This window comes from Lepisosteus platostomus, chromosome 11 (assembly GCF_059453375.1).
Source record: "Lepisosteus platostomus isolate fLepPlt1 chromosome 11, fLepPlt1.hap1, whole genome shotgun sequence".
NCBI lineage: Eukaryota > Metazoa > Chordata > Actinopteri > Semionotiformes > Lepisosteidae > Lepisosteus > Lepisosteus platostomus.
In genome coordinates, this window is record NC_142621.1 from 41,507,361 (window position 1) to 41,525,119 (window position 17,759).

The 17,759-nt window shown below is 37.2% G+C and overlaps 1 protein-coding gene across 5 annotated transcripts in view; it reads left to right on the forward strand.

The window, feature by feature from the left end:
- The window catches only part of slc39a11 (solute carrier family 39, member 11), a 185,976-nt gene that overhangs the window by 107,291 nt on the left and 60,926 nt on the right, over positions 1–17,759 (forward strand). For all 5 annotated transcript variants that reach the window (XM_088599740.1, XM_088599741.1, XM_088599742.1 and 2 more), the window contains one exon: positions 5,990–6,157. In XM_088599740.1, the coding sequence (XP_088455866.1) occupies positions 5,990–6,157 (168 nt within the window). The remainder of the gene's footprint in view (positions 1–5,989; positions 6,158–17,759) is intronic.

Sequence of the window (17,759 nt, forward strand, 5' to 3'; positions counted from 1 at the left end):
GTACAAGAATAGTTTTCCTTTACTGTATAAAGTAAAAAACATTTTTAATTTAGAATATATACTGTCATTCACGGTTGTTTGACAATGGTGTGCTTAAAAATGCCAAACTGGGTAATAGTTGCAATTTTGCATTACCTTTGAAATCCTCTGGCTCTAAACTAGGATGTGTTTGTACTGTACACTGTGCATACTGTATGTTATTCATTACAAGGCTTGTGCTCAGTGGAGTGTAGGTTTATTCCAATTACCATGCTGTACAATATCTTGAGCCGCATTTTCTATGTTTAAGACAGATGTTTTTAAACTTTGCCAATGATTAAAAATGTCCATGGTGAACTTGTATGTGCCATGATGTTTTATAGATGGCATAGAATTCACCTTGCTTCAGGGTTTGCAAGGAAGAGTGGCTATCTGGAATTCCTGATTGCTTCAGTTTTTATAAATGGGATCTTGTAAATCTCACAGAACATTTGATAATTGCTTATTTCCTCTTCACTTGAAAAAGCCTCACTCCTGGATTTACTGCTTGCCTGAATCATTTATGGAAATATACCAGCCCTGAATGTTCCATCTGGCCACTAGAGAAAGAAGTGATCAGTGCACGTATGAGTGGGGTGATGCTACTGTACAGTTGAGAATCAGTCCATCAGTCCTCCTGGTGTAAATGCAGGTTTCAGACTTTAGGTTTAACAGAAAACAATAAAAAAACAAAACAGCAGAAAAATAAGTGAAACTAAATTAATCTAAGAAGAAATTAATTATACAACCCCACCTGAAAGGCTTCACCAGATGAAGGAACTTTCTCTAAGCACAGGTGAAGTTCTGAGTCCAGGTCATTGTGCCAACTTATTGTGATTGGAATTCCCCAAGTGAGAGAGTGTAGTTGGTTGGGTATTCTGGAGTAAGGAAATGGCAAGTCTTGCAAATTCTGGGGATCCCTCGGGCTTGTAGTGCCATCAGGGAGGTCCACTGCTCCTTCAGCATAGCTAACACTGTGGTTAAGGCAATGTTGAGCTCATAGCATGTCAAAAGATGCGAAGCTATGATAGGTAGACAGGTCAGAAGACCATGTCTGCCCTTATTAATTCTACCTACTGTACAGTTTGTGGCACAGGAGAAGTCAGCCTGTCTCTGTTTTTCATTTACTAATTTTTATCTAACTGTGAACTAGCCCAAGGTTTTTATGTTAACTTTCTCTCATTTTGTAGCCAGGATATTGATAATTTTCAGCCACCTCTTAGTTATGTTGCAGAGGGTACCTCATGAAGCCCTCATGATTTGTTATAACTAAACTGGCTGTTCTTTGTACTAAAGTGGTTAGAAGCCCAGATTGGTAGAGTGCGGGTGGAGTTTAGCACCATCACAAGGACCTTTCATACATCAGGGACGAAATGGTCCATCAGTATAAAGACAGAAAAAAGCTGTTTTTTGTGGGATTAAACGTTAACAGCCTCCCCTGGAGAAAGAAAAACAAGTTACAGTCCTTTTTGGGTTTTTTTCTGGAAACCGCTGAAAAACCAGGATGTCAGTAATAATTTCAATCTGTTTTTCCATCTGTGTTTTAAAAGCCTCAGAATGAAAATATTATCTTTATAGCCTTTTGAGTTGCACTTATGTGTATTGCATGCAGTCCTTGGAGATCCATCGGAAAACATTACAAAGGAAATTTGTTGTGTGGATTTTATTGAAAATATCAAATCTCACGGTGCTATATCTCAGCTTTGTGGCCCTCAGAAGTAAAACTCTACATTGAGTTTCGTTCTGTCATCAGCACTATATGCAGCATGTCTTTTAATTGCATTGATCTCTGTTATTTGTTTTTGTCTCTTTGGCAGCCTTGTTTTTCACCATTAACACACAAACCCCAGGAGAAAAGGACTCTTTTGTTATTCATTTTAAAAAATATTTTGGCTTTTTCAACATCTTTACTGTGCACAAACAACTCTTTCTGCTGGTCATTCTGAACCTCCAATAAATATTTGCGTGACACTTGCCTTTGATGCACTCTGCACAAACAATTCACTGTCAGCTGACAGGTGCCCAGAGCCATATTTACACCTTTGGACTGCACTTCACTTTGAAGTGGAGAAAAGAAAACTTCTCTTTCTTTGTGGCTGCCCAGGTAAAATGGAACTTCCAGCCCTGTAGTCTTCTTCTTGTGGCTCTTTGTTACACTGCTGTCAGCCACGACATCACATATCATCTATATTGGGACAGTTTTCTGAGAGATCTGTACTGCTACCTTGCTTTGATGAGAAGATCTTAATAACCAGTGCACTCCTGCTTCTTGGCTACAGTAGATTCTGCCAGCTAAAGATGGTACACGTCTGAATTGTTAATGATAGCAGTTCTGAAGCCTTTTCAAAAAGACTCCTCTGAACTCATGTATAATTAAAAGTGATTGTATTATAAAATCTAATGCACTTGGTAAATCAGATTGTGTTCTTTTGCAGCCTTTGGTAGATGGTCTGTCTGTTCATGCATAGTTATACATTATTATTCAAGAATTTCGAGAGAAATATAAAGAGCATTGCAGCACAAAAGATCCCAAAGTGCTCTGTCAATAGATGGCGACCCACTTCATTCACCTTTGAAGTGCAGCAGCTGCACAGCAGATCAGACAGAGCAGCAAGATATGGAACTTTTCGGAATGCCAAATGTACAAGCTCAGAGTTGATTTCAGCCAGTATATCTGTAACAGTAGGCTTCAGTTCCTAGATGGAGCCTTCTATGTCCCCCTCTGCCCATATCTGGACATTGGTTTGCAAATCCAGGTCCAGAGGAAAGAGTGCCACCTCCTGGCCTATCAACCACACTTGCAGCAGCAACCTGGATTTCTTTAGAAGCTTTCCACCACATGACTGTTCAAGTCTAGCCTTTGCTTAGCTTCTGCATCAAGGTGGTAATTTTGCTGAAAACAGGGTAAAACAGAGTTTCTGCTGTTAAACCCAGATATATTCCTCAGTCAGCTTAGGCCAGACACAAATCTGTTATCACACTTCTGACATTTCGAGCAAGAAATGAAATGAAGACTTAGGTCCTTCTTGATTGCTTGCACTCAGACACACAATCCAACAACCAGACTGCTTGGGTAAAATTTGAACGGATGGCAAACTTACAGTAGGTGTAAGTGAATCTGCAGGAGAAGTTGGCACGCACTGTACCTTACCTTCTTGTTTCTAAGGAGCTGTGGGTAAAAGTATCTGCTAGATGACTCATTTTTGTCGTTATGTTATTGTAGTCTGTCAGTATACACCATCATCCCACTCAGCCTCCCTCCCAGCAGTGCTGTTTACAGGGTAATAAGCCAGGAGTTGCCTTGAGGCCTTTTTTCCCTTATTAAGCTGCCTGCCAGTTGTAGAAGGATAAGGAGCTGTTTTCTTCCTTTGTTCACTTATACACACAAACACAGTTTAACAGCACAACACAAGAAGCTTATAGTTAAGTCTGCTAATCCATCTGAAAATAGATGAATGGCTTATGCTAAACAGCACTTTCCCCAAACATGAAATCTTGCTTATCCGCTGCCAGAATTATTCATGTATCCATTAAAAATTAACAGTTTCAGCACGCTTGTTATATCATTATCGGCCAGATAATCCCTCTTTAGTCTAAATCTGAAAAAACAAACATTTATGAAGGGTTTTGGTGAGCCTAGATAATAGATTTCCATTGTTCAGAAATTCTTACAGGGCCTGAGTCCTTTTTTTTAAATTAATGGTAGGAACATAAGTGTGTGCCTAATACTGCCCTGGCCTGTGGAGTGGATCTGTGCTCTGAGATAGGATCTGTAGGTTTGAAGTGGGTGGTAGTGGGTGTAGAAACTAATTGACCAGCTGCCCCCTCCCTCCTCCCCTCTCATTTCTCTAATGATAAGAGGAATCCCCACCTGCAATTTTCTCTCAAATTAAGTAGGAGTAGATTCAAGATACATGTTTCGCAGTAGATTCATAATGTTCTTTTTCTCCAGTCACGTTGAACTGAAGCATATTATTTCTGGGGAGAGTCTGTGGTTGAAATTCTGCATTGGCCTTCTCAGTTCTGCCATGATTTCCTCTCCACTTTTTAACATTAATTTGCCATTCTTTATATGCCATTATACGCTCTTTTCAAAGTACTTAACTGTGAGCTATACGTAGATGGCTCTAAGGATACAATTAATTTCTAATATTCATAATGGTGATATCACACAACCTCCAATTGAAAGTTTAACAGTTTATTCCAGAATCCAGGGAATACATGACAAAACTTTAGGGATGGATAAACATTTCTTTAAGTACTTCCTGGTGCCCTGTAACTTGAAAATAGTTCCATAAAACCTTTCTGTTTATCAATGTTTTATTATAATGGTATCTCCCCAAGGCTCTTCAATGTAGTACAAGTAGTTGAAAGTAAAAATTAAGACGGTTTGTTCAAATAGGCTTACTCTCTTTCTCAAGAAGAAATAAGTATTTATCTTAATTATCAAGCTTGAAAAGAAATATAAGGAGAAGCAGCATTATCGATTTTCTGCCTCTTCAGAAAAGCTAACCATTTAATCTGTTAATCACTGCCTGTGAAATCCAGAGTGTCAGATGCAAGACGTCCTGTTCGCTGGGGGAACTTTTCATGATAATATCAGCCCTTTACTGTTAGGCTCTTCCCAACATTCATGGAAAAAAAACAGTCCTTCCTCTGTTAGCAGTTAAGGGGATGGTTAAATAATTTTGTGTCTAGCTATGCATTCTATTTTTTTTAAGTATTAAGATTTAAACATTGTGCCATACGCAGTCATGCTGTGTATTGAAAGCATGACTGGGACTACAGAATTCATGGCAGATATAGTGGCAGTAAAGATTAAACAAACTTTAATAATTTAATCAATTACCAGAGTGCTAACCTTTGAGTGGTAAAAGTGTGTATTAGACTAGATATTACTTTAGCTCATCAATCCAATCTAGACTTTTTAGCCCTATTGAAATACAGTAATAGTTGTTGTCCGGTGGGTTTAATATCACTTTAAACATACTGCATTGTCCATGGTAGTCAACATAAAATGACCAGCAGCTCTGAAAGAAAGAATGAGATGTAGGATGAGAAACTTGATGAGTGAAGTAGTACCATTATAGTATATATGTGTACTATTAATTAATACCATGATAAGCATTTATCCCTGTGTATGTTGTCGAACACTCTGACATAGAAGCATAGTAAATCCACATGCTATCTGAAGGGAGACAAATACATGAGATTTTGGAATCTGTTTTGCCTGGGAAAGCCATATAAACAGAAACATCCATTACAGGAAGATGGAGAGCAGCAGCTTTCAGAGATGCTGGAGAGGGTGAAAATGTAAATGAAATCCCTTTCTGGGTAACAAAAGCACAGATTGTTCCTACTGCTCCACTCCAGGACACAAAAAAAAAAATTAAATGGCCCCTTCTCTTCAAAGCAGTTTATTTTTAAAGCTTAATGTTGTCCCATTTCCTGCCTTGATATGACTTTATAATAACATAACCAAGATACCCATGAGATGTGGCCACTGAGATCCTGTCACTCATTTGGTTTTTACAAACTAATTGATTGGCAAAAATCGGTTTCAAAAGCATGGCTGGACAACTTGTTCCAGAAACCCAACAAACACTGCATGAAGTGTTTATTGTTTACAGTCCTAAAAGCAGCCTCTTAAAATTTTCATTTGCATCCCCAGATGGTAGTTTCTTCGTTGATCCTGAAGTATTCCCCTGGATTAGCTGTCCAATCCTGTCAAGATTTGATCTGTCCCCTCTTAATCTCCCCTGATTCTGCATCTGCCAAAGTCAGTTTTAAAAAGAAGATATTCTCCCTGTAATATCCCAAGAAAACCATTTCTAGTAAATCAGATTTTTTTATGTTTCAAAATACCAAATAGTTGTTTTTGACTAAAGCAAAACAGAACATAACCTGGTTTGAACATCTTTGTTGGACTGTATGAGGGTGTGTCCTGATCTGGTCTGTCCTTCTGTTGTAGATCAAATGGAGAATGGGGAGGTGTACCAGAGGCGGAAAGGGCCTCAAGCCAATCCCACAGAAGACCAAGAAGAACCTCATGGTACCAGAGACGTAGGGGAGAGGAGGGGAAGCAGCTGGAGAAGGATCGTGCTACTGATCCTTGCTATCACCATTCACAATATCCCAGGTAACAGCATCGCTCACAGCCTCCTCACGGTTATATACACATAAACTGCTGGGCTAATTCATTTTTCTGTCCTAAACTGCAATGCCCAATTAGAGTTTCTTCAGGTTTATAACAACCTTGAAGAGATCGGGGACCACAGATGAATAAATTCCGCATACGTAACACTATTCACAATTCGGATGCCATGAAATAAAGATAGACATGGTGGATCTGAAAATTCAAGACTTTCTAGTTGCAGGGCTGCTGAGATGTCCACAGATGCCTGAATTCCTATGTGTGCATGTTTGTTTGTAGTTCACATATTGTAGGTAGCTGTGTCAGCATGTGCGTAGGCTGCAAAGGAACAAGTAATAGGTTTATTCCATGCTGAAAAGAAAAGGAAACACAATGTTGTGTCTCCTTTCTTCTCTTTTCAGCATGTTTGTTTGTATGTGTATAAATTTATACTTTATTTAGTGTTTTCAGATCACAGTATTTGGTTTCCAAAGACCTTTAGAGTTAGCAATGTAATGTTTCATCCAAGGTTTTAACCTCCAGTATAAAATGTCCCAAACTATGAATGCATTTTTTACTGCTTATGGCCTTTTTTGTAGCATACAACCTTCTTCACACATATCCACTTTCATTAACTCTTATCCAGTGGGTTCACTGGTTCATTTTCTTATTGTGTTGAAATGTGAAGAATAGGGGATTTAATCATTTTTGGCATAAAACAGCCAGCAGCACCCGGTTCTATTGTTCTGCTTATGATTATTGAACATGTTTAAAGGTGTGCTCTGTACACATCTGGTTGAAATATAATGCTAAACTCTCCTGTGTTGTCTACTGAATGTGTGCTGCTTATTTTCAAACAGAAAAAAACTCTGCTTCAAATGTGTCTCCTACTATAAATTTCACGATCAAGGCCTGGAAACAGTCAAGCCACTTTTACTGCCAGCACCAAATATTTGCTGTTAAATAGGGTTTTAATTTATTTCAAGGCTAGGAAAATTGAATTTGATAGCAAAGATAAAAGGCATAATGCCTCTCAGTTTATCTACAGTTGATCAGTGGAAAAAAAACAAGATTGATTTACATTCCCAGGGATCTGTTTATTAATGGGGAACAAAGCTCAGGCTTTGCCAGTGGAGTTGTCATCGGAACAGCAGTAAAACAATATTTTTTTATATCAACAAAGTAATTTTGTTATTTGATGTGAATGTCACTTCTATGGCACAATTCCTGTTATCCGAAAAGGGTTGTTTTATAAATTAAGTGATATTTGCTTTAAAGCACTGGCAGATAAATTTATTTTTTGTACATTAGAGGGTCTCAGGACTGGGATTCTCTGAATTTCCTACCACATCATATCCCATAGCTACAAGAATAAAATAAAAGTTTTCATGTTATAAATCAATAAAATGCCTTGGTTTGCTGGGCTATTGCATAAAATTATGATTGTTGACCTGCTGTTGTGGCAGTTGTGGTTGTTGTGCCACTTTTATTCTCCTGACTTTTTATGATGAAGTCAGTTATGGATCTCAGTGGGATAGCTGACTGCTTGTTTTCCAGAGAATATTTTTCTCTTGCGAAGTGTTTCAGGTGCTGGCCTTATCAGTAGACATCATCTTCTATTGCTGTCAGAATGACACATGTACAATTGAAGGAGAGGAAGACAAGAAGTTTCTCTTGCAGCTCCATTGTGGTGTTTTTTTATCATTGACTAACCATATTTCTATAAGCAATGCAAAAACAGAGTTCTTCCTCAGATAACATCATGGGAGAGGCTGATGGCTCTATGTAAAATAACCCCTGAAGAATCCAGTACAACTACGGAGTCTATAAGTTAGGCAGTGAAAAGTGATTTAAATTTCTCATCTGGAAATATACATTATCTGTGGGATATGCTCCAGTGCTTTGGATAGAAGTTACTTGTCATGGCAACACATTTTGCACTTTTGCAGTCCAACTATAGTTACATTAATGTTATTATATACTGTATTTCCCTTAAGTCTATTTACTGGACTGTTTTAACTGTGGATATGTTTGACTTGAAATGGTAAGAACACAGGTTTCTAGTCACATTTTGAAATGATTGTAGGATTTTTGTGTTAATGTTCAAGTAACTGAATTGCACTGCACTTACAAATGTAAATAACTTGCTTGTAGTTTATTTCTCAGGACTCCATTCTGAGAGGTGATGGTGTTACAACTTGCTGTGTGTTCCTAAGATTAGATTAGTGCTCTTGGTGATGTTGATGATGGGAATTCTGGTCATAGGCATTAAGGCTATGCAGTGCGCTACAGTATGTCAATCTTTACTGACCACATTGAATCTCGTGAAACATTCACGTTTTAAAGCTTGCTTTTTACTAGATAGTAACTAAACCATTCCTTTTAATGAAATTACAGTTTTGAGGTGTTTGTTTTCCTTTTTTCATTCTGTATTTGCAGTACTACGGCGTGCTAGCCATTAATGTTATCTTTCAAATTAAAGCTTGTTCCAGCTGTTGTTCAATGTATATCAGGCCAAGGCGCTCTTTTTTAATTACATATCATTAAACGCACATTAGAAAGGCTTGTTTACTGACTATAAGAGAGCCCCTGACTCTCTTAAGGGTTGATGAAATATTTAAAAGAATTTCAGAAGTTTCCTAAAGTTAAAGCTGTAGACAGCTCTGTGGCAGTGTAGCTTTAAGCAGAACTTACAGCAAATATATGCTAAATCTTGAGGGCATTCATGTACCTTAATAACCTTTCTCTGGGCATTTTATTTTGATTTCCCATTCACTGCGTGATTCATTTCAGCCAGGGATGTTTTGATGTTGTATTAGCAGAAAGGTCACTGTAGATACTGAAGCAGGTCCACAAAGTTTTTTTTTCTTATAAATCAATAAGATATGAAGGCCCTGAGGCACTTAAAATTACTTGTCACTTGAGCATTGGTACACATTGTTACAGTCTCTCATTTTTTACATTTTTCCGAAAAAAAAGAAGTTCAGATGTACAAATGTGGCTTTCTGATTAGTTTTTTGTTTTTCAAATGGGAATCATTTTTTTTCACACACGTCAAGTAAACATACTATCGCATAAATCTGTTAAGTTCATGTTCCTCACTGTACAAATTAAGTTGCTCGTTGCTGACATACACACTCCCGTACTCTTCAGTAACTGACAGTAGAGACTGCATCCTAACTTTGTTTCTTGAACCTTCGAAACCTTCGTAAAATATTGGGAATTTTCTTTAAAGGCATTTTCATTTAATGTGTTATTCCTTGTCTTTAACAAATGCTTGCAGTAACAATTTGCTTGCCAAGTCCAAAAATATCATATATATCATTATATATACTCTAATATATTATTTGAATAATTAAATCCCTAAAATTCCAGCACCATCTGTGTGAAAAACAAATCCTGATTGTCAAGCTTTACAATGGTACAAACCTCACATTTGTTAGAGTAGCTAAGTATATGTGATAAAATACAAATAAAACGATTAGGCTGTGGGAGTCAGGAACAAGCTACCTTGCCAAGCTGTCAGAGCCAGTACCTTCACTTAGTTCAAGAAATGGCTGGATGGTATTTATTGGATCACTTAGCTAGTAAAAACCATATTAGCTAGATTGGCCAAAAGTCTCATTTGCAACCTTACTTTTGTTATTAGGTGAGTTTTTTTGCTGATCCTTTTAATTTGCATGATACAGTTTCTTACTGGGTTTGTATTAAACTCATGTAATCTAGTTGTTGTGTATTTCTGATTTGTTTACGGTTGTGTTTAATATGACAGAAACCTACTGTATTTTAATTTGAGACCAACCTGTCTAATAGGCAAATGGTCTTGACTGAGCTTTGAAGGAAAAACATGTATTCCAGACAGATGTCAAATCATTTGTTACCAGCTGATTCTTCTTCAGATGAAAATTTTAATATTTCTGCTTTTTTCTAAATGTTTAATGTACTGTATTAGTGTACAAATGGGAGCTGTCTGCTGTATTGATTTGTGTTTTCTGTCATGATTATTTTCCTAATTGCTTTTAAATTTTGGTGCAGGTTGTTGAACTCGTATTTAGCTTGATACGAGAAATGATTGCCAATGATTTGTCATTTGAAACTGCTTGAATACCTCAGCTTTGCAATTACAGTATGTCTAACAGTAATGCAAATCAGTGTTATGTCTCAAGTGGTAAACTTTGTGTACATAGTCTTAGAAGTAAATAAAAAAAATCCCAATGTATTCAGGCTTTTCTTCTTTCTGTTCTAGTCAGATTTCCCAATACACATTTTAATAGAGAACCTTTAAGTTATGCTTAGTTGTAAAAAGTAATAAGATTTCTTTTAACTATCTGGGCTCTGTCTTGTACGCTACAGTGCAAAACCAAGAAGGCTTCTGGCTAATGATCTAGAAAATCATTAATCCATGCCTCTCATGACATGCTGGGAATTTCCATCTAGCATTGATATGCTTGGTCTTTTTCATTGTTTTTGTTTTTGCATACCGGTGACTTCATTCCACTCAGCTAAATCTCCCAAGCATCAGCAGCCCTTTCACAACGTGACAGGAGAAGTATTAACTCTCAGCCTGGAACATACCTGGGAGCCAGTGGCTGAACTGTAGAATGTAGTCAATTTTAGTGTTTTGATACAACCCTTGCTTCACCTCCTTCTGCATTGTAAACCAGGAGAGTTGAACCCTGTCACATCTGCATTAATACAAAGGTGACGCATAGTAGAGTAATCTATATTGAAAGTTGGAATTTGGAGCACAGATTAAAGAAGTGTCATTTGTTTTTTTGTTTATTTCTTTCTGTATCCTCTTGAAAAGAGATTAGAATTGTGCATTCATGAAGAGTTGTGCACTATTTCACACACTACTTTTGCATTGACATTCACTTTTAAGATTTTCTTATCTGAGGGGGACAAACTTTAATTTGAAAGAGAAGTGGAGTGCACTTGGCATCTCATTAAAACAGAATCCAGATCTCAGCAGAGATGTCTCTCTCTTTGAAATGCAAATATCCCTGACCTGCCTCTGCAAATCCATGTGAAGAGAGTCAAAAGCCAAAAACTCTTGTACCCTTCAAAACTTGAACTGCAGACCTGCTAAATTGTTTGGAAAAATTAATTCATAAATATGCATCTCTTGCATTACCAAAGACTGGAGAACTAACTTCATGCAGCCTCAGTTTAGCTAATTGGTTCACTAGCAGGGACTTCCTTGCATATTTATAAGCTGAGACAGTTACTCCTACATTTGAGGATGTAGAACACTTCCTCAGTGTCCCCTCAATCTCAGGTTTTGTGCGGCACAGCTTTGGTCTCAGCCACCGATTACACATACTGTATCAGTTGCTTCACTCTTCCTGATCATGGTCTTCGTGACACTGCTGGAACAGGAGGCAACAGGAGAGGTGATAATGAATATGGCATAATACACAATCAGCTGAAATCTTGAGCCGTCCCTTCACCTGAACACGGAAGACTATAACCCTTTCTGGATGGAAATTAACCTGTCTCACTTTTCTCACTTGGGGAGGTGCGGTGGCTCTGCTCTGAGGCTAAGGCTCTGCGCCTGTGGCTTGAAGGTTGTCGGATCGTATCCCGCGGCCGGCAGAGGAATCCTACTCCATTGGGCCCCTGAGCAAGACCCTTAACCCCAACTTCTCCAAGGGCGCCGTATAAATGGCTGACCCTGCGTTCTGACCCCAAGCTTCCTCCCTGCCTGTGTGTCTCATGGAGAGCAAGTTGGGGTATGCAAAAAGACAAATTCCTAATACAAGAAATTATATATGGCCAATAAAGTGAAGTGATCTTAAGACCTTAATAAAGTGATCTTAACAAATGCTTTTGAGAAGAGTCTTAGCAGCAATTTGTATTTAAAAGGAAGCAAGGCATGAATGAGCTTTATATTGTATTATATTGTATTGAATTGGACTCCTCAATCTTGTATCGTAAGGTGAGGCGCTTGTGATACAGGGTTTTTTCGTAATACCTTGTGCTCAGGTTGATTTGACTAGATCTGATCATTTTGTGAAATCAACCATTTATAGTTCAAATAAGGCTATTTGATTAATCACTATTTCAAATTACTGCATCAAAGAACATATATTAACATATGCAGTATATAATTATATGTATGGTCTCTGTGTGGCAAGTCATTAACATTTTTTTCTGTTAAGTACTGGGAATATTTAGAACCATTACTTAAAATGGTTAGTCAAAATATGTCACTAAAACAAAAGATCGCTTTTGCAATTTAAATTTAATATACATTTCAAAGGGCAATATGAAGGGAGACAAGCATAATAATTACAATAAAATATAAAACTACTTTACTAACCCAGAAAGTTATTTTCAGGCTCAGGCATAGCAGTCTGCAAGTGTGCTCAAATCTTAAGAATGAATATCAAAGTTTTCTTTCTGAAGGCTTAAACAAATAATTAGAATTCTGAGCACAGCAGAGCAGCATTAAAACACAAATGTTTTGTATGCTTCTTATGAACATATTATTTTTCTACTGCGTCAATGTATATTGTGAACTGAAATGTTAGCATTTATTCTTCACTATATGATGAATGCAGTAATTGAAGTAAAACTCATTTCAGGAAATTAATATGTATGCAATGTCTAATCTGGGTGGCAATGACTATTGATTTAAACTTAGACTTTTTTAATCTCTTTTTCCTGGCTCTTCTGTCTTCTGTTTGAATACAAATTAGTGGGTCTTTATCCTCACTTTTCTGAAGTCTCTCAGTATCCTGCTTTGTTTTCTCTGTCACTGACGGAAGCCTCTCCTGCATCATCGTATCTGATACAGATTTGTCCGTTTCTCTTTTTGTCAGTAGTGGCATTAAAGCAGCACAATCTCCCTGTTCCAGGCCTGAAAGGTTAATGGGAGGAAAAGCTTTGCAGGTCGTTTCTTAATCTGCCTTCTCAGGCTGGAGCTGAGCATTCCACTCATATGAAAATGGCCCATGTTGTGTTGAAGTCTACTGTGTGTGTCAGCCATAAAATCTAGGAAACGAACCTTCATCTTAATTGTTTATCACTGTAATGGACATTCTTTTAGCCTGTTCCTGCCGCCTGTCATGTTTCATCACCTTCACTCTTTAAACCGAGGAAGAGGAAGCCACAGGAATTTCAACTAAATAAAAAAACTAATGAGCTTGTATCCATCGTATTCTCCTGGAAATGACTGTTTTGGGGAAGCATGCCCTGATATGCTCATGAGTTTAGAAAACCTTAGCTTTAGTCCCAATATTGTCATGGTTTTAAACAAGCAAATTATAATGAATAAATGAGCATTACAACATTAAGTTCAAGTAGGTAGCTCCGTCAGCATGCGTAGGCTGCAGAGGAACAGGTCAAGGTTTATTCCATGCCAAAAAGAAAAGAGACAGCATTTTGGCCGTAGAACTTCTGACACCTTGTGTCTCTTTTCTGTTCAGCGTGGAATAAATCTTTATGCTTCCTTTATAAGATTAATACTCAACAATAACATTTCACCCATCACAAAGTGATGATATTCCAGCCAGATATTCTTTATAAAATCAGATACAATTGGTATAATAAACAGAAACACCATTAGAAGAGCACCAGCAGCAACAGGAGTCTTTTCAGTATTTCGTTGCGTATGTTAATTCATTATTGTGCTATCATAATTTTACCTTTTTGAAAAGTTGTGTCAGACATCAACAAGCATATTAAAAGTAATGAGCAACAGAAACACTAACAGCAGTTGTGTTTAATTCCTTATGGTTATTAGCCTTCTTGACAAGAAAAAGAAATGGCAGGTTATACCTCATATCTTGATCACACACTGTACTGAATGCAAGAACGAACACCTTCCTGTTTTCCATGAATTATTAGAGCCAGTGAGAGGTTGTCTTTTAAATATATTTTTGTTTAACAGAAAATGAATTATCTTTCAATTTTTATTTGTATTATGTTATTTATTTTTCCATTTTAAGGTCTGAAGAACATCTTGGAGACCTGAAATCAGTTGAAAGATTGTTGTTTTTTTAAAATCCACAGATAAGGTTATAGGAAAATAAATACATTTTCAACAGGGGGACAAAACAACCTCTTACATCAAAATTAATGTCACTCTAACCTCAGTTTTAGTATTACTATAGAACTACAAAATCTTTCCACATCCATTGCTTGCTTCTATGACTGAATGATTGGTATAGATACCGTACGGTTTGATGTTAAGTAGCAGCTGTATGAGATCGTTTTGATATAAAATTTATATCACCTGACAAAACCCCCAAAACCATGCATATATTTTATTTTAACCAGAATATCTATGTACATCGTGTAAGCACAGCATATAAACAGCAGAGCATACAGTATGTGCTTATGTAACAGTGTTTCTAAAGTCACGGAAAGCTTAATACTTGATAATTAATTAATTGATAATTATATAGAGTGCAGAGCTTCTTTCAGTTGAAAGGTACCATCATTTCTAATCTCGAATCACTGTGATATGTGTTACATTTCTCTTGTTTACAGACTAAAAATAATGATGGAAAGAGCTCAAAAGGGCAAGGTTTTGTACTGGACAGCAGATTGGGTTTTGTAGAATTGTCCTAAGCAGTCCTGGGGCAGCTCTTCCTTATTGCTGGGAATTGCAAAAAGAGGCACACTGCAGCTGGCTCAATCTGTCCCTTTTCTTGGAATGAAGAGCTGCACCACAGGAGACAGTATAATTACACCTGAGTTGCTCAGTAACTGAGAATTTTATAGGATAGAGTTGTGCCTCGGTAAGGAGGAGCTTCATAGAATCTCAGCCTTTTTTGATGCCCAATGGACCATCTGTTAAGAATGCCAAGACATCTATCTGCCAGTGTACTTTCTGCTGAACGTCAATCTTAAGTATGGAGAACAAGAGATTTCCAGGTTCCTCATCGCAATCTACCGTAATATGAATGGAATAGGTAGGATTGATAATATGATAACTACCATTTTTAAAACAAAATCGGCCTCAGGGATACTGTATGTTTCTTTGCATGAAAAGTTACTAAAAATGCTATTTCATTAAGTGATACCACTCTTTAAAAATGTTAACAGGCTTTGCCCACTGGTTTCACTTCACAGAGTAGATTGCCTTATAGTTGTTGATCATATGTATTCCATTCTTTATAATAAATAATATGAACATCATATTAGTGCACAGAAAGCAACCTTAAAGCCTTATTTTATGACTTCTACAGTGCTATAGCTAATCTTATGGTGCTAATAATATGTTTGAAATGTGCACAGGGATGCTTTTGAATCGCACCATTAGTTTTGAGTGTGAGGTGTGGTACATTGTAAGTGATACTGTAAGGTGTTATTACTCTGGGAATTGCTGTTATAAAAAGTTCCATGATATTTCACTGCCGATTTAAATTATTGTTTCTTTGTTGAAAATGTGTTCATCATAAAGAGTGCTGTTTTCTTGGCAAGCAAATGCAATTAGCAGAATTGTGAGTGAATTGTAATAGCAGCTTTCCTATCCTGGCTGCATTGTCTGAATCTCGTGAAGGCCAATGGAATTTAAATTAATCTTTTTAATTCTGCAAGGTTTTGCTGGCTCCATGATCAGAGACTGTTCTATTAGTGTACAGCATGGGGGATATTGATAGAGGGAATAAGAATGATTGAGGGTCATTGAGACCAGATATGAATTATGAAAGAGAAATGGATTGGATGTTGCTCACACCACAGGGAGAATCTACTGTACATCCTGCAACCTTTGGTTTCAAGCAGGGAATTAAAACAGAAATTTGAATTTTAAACAGCCACCAGCAGAATTCTGAATGTCTCAACTAGAGGGGGAACTTATTTAAGGCTCAGGTGGTAGCCTTCAGTTCAGAGACCACTGGTCAAATCTGAGCTTTTTCCTTAGCCAATCGCTTACACAATACTACAAAATTTATTGTAATACAAAAGGAGATTCTAATTTTTAATAAGTCAAGAGATTCCTGTGCTATTATTTGTGGATTTAGTTTAGATAACATTAAATAAGAAAGCTTTATTGTGTATGTATCATGCTGAAGTAAACACATGCACAAAATATTTCCCTAAATTACTACTTTTGCATTTTAAGAACATCACAAATAACAGCTAACAATCACCGAAATGGAGCAAGAGGCGGTCTTTATTTTGGCTCTCAGACTTTGTCTCTGTTTTGCTTTCATCATTTTGTTTTGGAAACAATGGAAATTCTATTGCTCCAAGTGCAGTTGAGCTCTACAACCATTCTCTGATGAGCCATTGAGCTCTATAGCTCTACAGACATTGCTAGTTCGATTATGTCACCACAGTTGCCTAGGTGCAGGTGGGACACAATCGGTGTAGGTTTTGGATTGCTTGGTGTCCGAAGGCTGTGAGAGACTCACCACTCCTCCATTTGGTGCTAACTCTTGTGTCAGGCACAATGGAGCTTGCATTGTGCCAAAATAGAGTGTGTAGGTCAGTGTCCTCTACATTTCTCCCTGTGCAGTATGGGAGTTGTTGTTGCAGGCCAGAATGTAATGAAACCACTGAGTGAATAGAAAATAGAAAGTACAGTAAAGGTGTTTGAAAATAAATAACTAATTTATGATTTAACTGCAAATTTATTGTGCATCAGTATATAATAAGGATGGTTTTGACAATGATATCATCCCTTTGTTAGTAATTTAAATGTACAGTGTATTCTAAAATAGCATGTTGATTTTGTTTTGTTTGTTTTTGTTTCTTTCAGTGCTGTATTTATCACAAAGTGGGATGAGAAATGTTATTGCACTGAATCATAGTGTAGAGTTACACAAAACTTTATTGGTAATTAAATTCTGGAGGCTGGAATGATGAGCTACAGTACAAGTCAACATGAAGATTTCTTCACTCTTCAAAGAGATGCCATAATTGGAAGATACTGACATTGAATTGTCTGACTTTATGGATGTCTTGATTCCTTAGTCATGGCAGCCGAAGGGAGAGAGTTATCAGAGCTGTTGTAGCACTGATTAAATCAAACCTCCTAGTTTCCTTTTCCAGTACATGTTAATAAGACTAATTGGCAATGAGACACTCCCCTAAATAGCAAACAGGATGAGGGGGGATATGGGCTTTCTCCTAGTATAAGACAGAAGAGTCACACTGAGCCCAGCCAATACCAGGAGACTCAGGAACTCCTGAGTGTTTATTTCTCAAACTCCTTTGGATTAATTAGCTCTGCTGACTCTCTGTTAAGAATTACACTTTTGCTGGCACCACGTTTTACAGCCCCCCTGACAAAAATCTGAACACTCGACTATATCTGTCCAAAGGTTCAAAAACGGATTAGGTTTTGAGGCTGTTTTCCATTGATTTTGCCCAACCATCATGATGTATTGAACTAATTTCAGTAATGGCAGAGTTATCAATGTGACCTGCTGTGTCCCTGTTTTTTTTTTTCCCAAGCAGAAGGAGAAATGTATCTGTTTAGGCAATGTTCAAATGCTGGAAAAGAACTTTGACTCTTTTTTCTTGTTTTTTTAATAACTTAACTTAAGCTGAGTGGAATGGTCATAACCTTTTACATTTCCAATTAATATGGAGGTTATCAATTAAAACAAGAATTCTCCTATCTTTGACAGAGGAGTCTGTCTTTCAGGAA